Genomic DNA, 4,052 nt, shown 5'->3' on the forward strand with positions numbered 1-4,052 from the left:
TTGGGGTTGAAAAATATGTTTTGTTCTTAATCACTCTGTAAAAAAGTTAATATAATCCTCACGTGCTTATTTGAATGTGAAAAGCATACCATTAAAGCTCTCACTAATTTACAAAAGCATGTAGAAAGAATTTCTAAAACTCAGCTACAATTCACAAACATTTACGAAATCAAAGAACAACAAATATTAAGAATATAATTTGACAAGAAGTTTGATTCTATATGTTTCACGTCTACTTACTTGAACATAATATCTCGAATATTCTTTTGTTAATATCAAAAAAATGAACTGTAAACATACATAACCTAAGCATAAGGTCAACTATTCTTTCATATTGCATCGAAAATTTCTTTAAGGGGGGAAAAAAATACATATTATGATTGGGATAATATTTGTTAGGAAGGCATAATTGTTGGAAGAGTGGGAGATTAATGAACTATAAGTGTAATATATAACACAAAATAGCAACCAAATTTAGAGAGATAAAACAATTAACCTATGGTAAAAGCAAAACCATGTCATAAGTTGAGATCCAAATGCCTTGGAAAACCTTCTTCAGCTTCAGCTTCAGGCTCAGGCTCATTGGCTGAGCTGCTTCCACTTGCTTTAGAAGCAGCCTCAGGTTGTTGGTTCACTTGGTATGGTGCTCTTATTACAGCCCTAATCATAAACAACACTGCTTAATCAATCTCATGAACAAAAATATGGCAATAATAAAACTATGTCCTTAAGAATAGAATAGTGGTTATAATTAACCCCTCGAACTTTCATAATGTTATAATGATTTTAGAAAAAAACTTGAAAACACGTAGAAATTATTCATTAAACTCTCGACCTATAATGATTAATAGTTGTGATCACATCAAAAACAAACCCAACTATCAATCTTTAAGTCAAAACGAATCTAACTCAATTGATATAAAGTTTGCACTAACGACATTCATGTTAGAAATTCAGTTTATTCCTCCCCACATATTAAAAGAAATACTATCAATCTTGTAATAATGAGGGATTTGAAAAGGGAGATAATTTCTCAAATTGAAAGTGCAATGGTCCTATGGTAAAATCCTTATATTTGCTATTTTATTGGGGGGAAACAAGGATAAAGAAGGAGAGTTATTTGTTTCTTTTTTTTTTTTTTCCCAATACCTTGAAAACAGTATTTTTCTAATTTTCAATGTTCAGCTTTGGGTTAAAAATTGTTCGTTGGCTTTTAAACTCCACTTTCATTGTTTGGGAACACATTTTCAGAAGCAATTACCAAACATTTTCAACCTCTACAGTGAATCATTTCTGTGTAACAAGGCAAACATCTACAAATTGACCCTTAACTTTTACCATCTTTTACTTCTCATCATGTTTATATGGCTAAAATCTTGTCACATAGACTGAATTCCATTTTTTCTTCTTCTTCTATGTTACCTGAATTGGGTAAGATTTTCCTTGTCCTTTTTCAATTTCTACTTGGCCACTGGAAAGACTTTTGGGCCAAATTCCTTAGAAAATATTTAAAATGACTTAGAATTAAAAATAGAGAGAAAAAAAAAAGAATCGGATAATTTGGTAGGTACACCAAAAAAAAAAAGTTTTGGTTCCAAAGATTTTAAAAAAAGTTTTAAATAAATCCTGTCTGATTCACATGATTTATTAAATAAAGACTAAAATCTAAAATATAAGAAGCACCATCCTCTTTTCCATTTGATTAAAAAAATATACCTCTATTATTTTAAAAGTTTCAAATCTTTGAGTCTCCGAGAATCCATTAAATAGACGAAAATCGTGATTTAAAATGACGTGTGATAATAACTCGAAAACTCGAACAACAACACAATATTATAAATAGAAATATTTATGAATGAAAGAATCAATATAATAACTTTTGAAAAAATAGGAGTATTTTTCAAATAAATGAAAGTTAGGGTGTTTTGTGTAATTTAGGATCTAGAAAACAGGGTTCCAAGTAAATCCTACTTAAAACTTGATTGATAATAGGTATAATAAATCATATCTAGGATGAAGTGATAAAAAATAGTAAATTTATCATAATATCGAAAACCAACCAAACACTATTTTCGCTAAAAGGGAATAGAAAACCAAATCAGGATCTAAATATTAAACAACAATTTTAGTGAAACAAATAGACAAAATGGTAACCAGAGTGCTCTCTTCAATTTCAATAAATAAAGAGGGAAAAAGAAGGGGGGGAAATATATATATATATATATAAAAGAACATACCTGTCTTTTCTCTTCTCAAGAAATCGGTGAAGGGAAGCCCTCCTAGCAATGGGTAAATCTGCTCGATCAAAAAAGAAAAAGGAAAAAAAAAAAAAAAAAAACAGATCCAATTAAGAACACCAAATCAAGATAATCAACCAGAATTCATATTTGAAATTTCTATGTTCATGGCGGTTATTACCAGAAGATTTTTTTGCTTCCGTATGCGGTTTCAGTTGCTGTTCCGGTGCCGGCTTCACCGAAGCTTGAGTTTTGGACACCAGATTTGGCTCGCCGGTGGGAGAATTACTGTTAGGTTTTTCCAAAGCAGAACAGAATCTGTTAGGGGCGGCGGTCGCGGAGGGGGCGATGGCAGCTGGAGGAGCAGTGGCGGAGGTGGAGCTGCGGCTTCCTTTATCGGCCAAGGCCATGATCTCCTTAGCCCTTTCGTTAGGAAAATCATCGAACACCAAAACTTTTCCGGCGTAGAATATGGTCATTTGAGCAGTTGCAGGCTCCGGTGTGGCCGGTCTCCTAAATCAATCGCCATGAAAATAATCAGAAATTAGAACTCCATTTTAATCAGAAATTAGAACTCCGTTTTATAGGGATATAATTTAACCTAATTTTCTTCTTCATTTCGATACTTTTCTAATAAATTTAAAATTCATTCAATTGAAAACGGAAATTAGCCCTAAAAGTTGGGGGATACTAAAGCACCTGAACTCGCCCTTATTGATGCCGTTATTGGAGAACCCCGAGGAAGGAAATCCGACGAACTTCGCCAGGTTATCTTTTGGCTGCAGTGTAGCGTCGGAAGAATTGTCCGTATTCGCGGTCGACGGCGGCGGAGGCGGCGGCGACGGCTTGGCCTTTTCGAGTTCATCTATATCGTATCCCGAAAAAGGGAGGGGGAAATCTCGGGTAAGTTCAAGAGGAGTGGAATTCGATTATCTCGGCGAAGATCTAAAAATTCTGAGGGTTTTTCAAAATTCTTAAAAAAAAAAAAAAAACAGAAACCAATTTGTTCCTTCAAACCAAACAATAACCAAATCAATAATACCTCTCGGCTTCTTCCTGGGAGCCATATCGGAGCTCAAATTGGTGAGAGTCCGTTTCTCCTTCAAGAACCGGCTCAACAGGCTACAGGTCTGAGCAAAATTCGATTTCTCCAGCCGCTTCGCCAGCTGCTGCCGGTCGGAAAATCTCCCATCTCCGTCAGCGTCAGATGGATTCGACATGACAAACAACAACAAAAAGAATAAGAATGAATCAGAAGCTCCAAAATCTACCCGGTGGTTGCTGAACCTTACGATTGAAGAAGTGAGTAATGAAGGTTTTGCCGGCGAGAGAAACGCCGTGCTCCGGTGGACAGAGACGGCAGAGATGAAGAAGACGGGGAATATAACAGGTCAAGTTTCTTCACATTTCCAATTGGTAAAGGAATTGGTATCTCTTTCTCTCTCTGTCTGTGGCTTTGAAAAAGTATTACTTAGCAATAAAAAAAATGAGGAGTTTTAAGCACGTTTTTTTGGAGCAAATTCTTTTTTTTATTATTTTTTTCCTTTGCTATTGCCAGAATAAAAGTCCAAGGAAAGAACTGTGACCATGACCAAGACCCTTTTTTTTCCATAATTTTCAATTTGATGCTTAATTTAAACCTTTCTTAAAAAATAATTCAATAAATGATAGTAGTTGCAATTACATCTCCAAATTTTAATTATAAAATAAAAAAAAGTGGATCCTCAAAGTTACAATTTTGATTATTATGTAAATGTAAAACTCTAATTTTAACACTTATTCAATTCTAATTTTTTTTTTCAAGAAAACCATAAA

General features: G+C 34.1%; 1 protein-coding gene across 1 annotated transcript; it reads right to left on the reverse strand.

Moving 5' to 3' along the window:
* Positions 1-306: 306 nt before the first annotated feature.
* Positions 307-3,707, reverse strand: LOC120086763 (protein TIFY 10B-like). Its single transcript, XM_039043554.1, has 5 exons — positions 3,280-3,707; positions 2,937-3,102; positions 2,419-2,750; positions 2,238-2,295; positions 307-660 (listed from the first exon to the last, which is right to left on the reverse strand). Exons 1-5 carry the CDS (start codon positions 3,455-3,457, stop codon positions 519-521), a joined length of 876 nt encoding a protein of 291 aa, XP_038899482.1. The 5' UTR covers positions 3,458-3,707; the 3' UTR covers positions 307-518.
* Between the last annotated feature and the right edge of the window lie 345 nt (positions 3,708-4,052).

The sequence above is a fragment of the Benincasa hispida genome, chromosome 9 (assembly GCF_009727055.1).
Source record: "Benincasa hispida cultivar B227 chromosome 9, ASM972705v1, whole genome shotgun sequence".
Taxonomy (NCBI): Eukaryota; Viridiplantae; Streptophyta; class Magnoliopsida; order Cucurbitales; family Cucurbitaceae; genus Benincasa; species Benincasa hispida.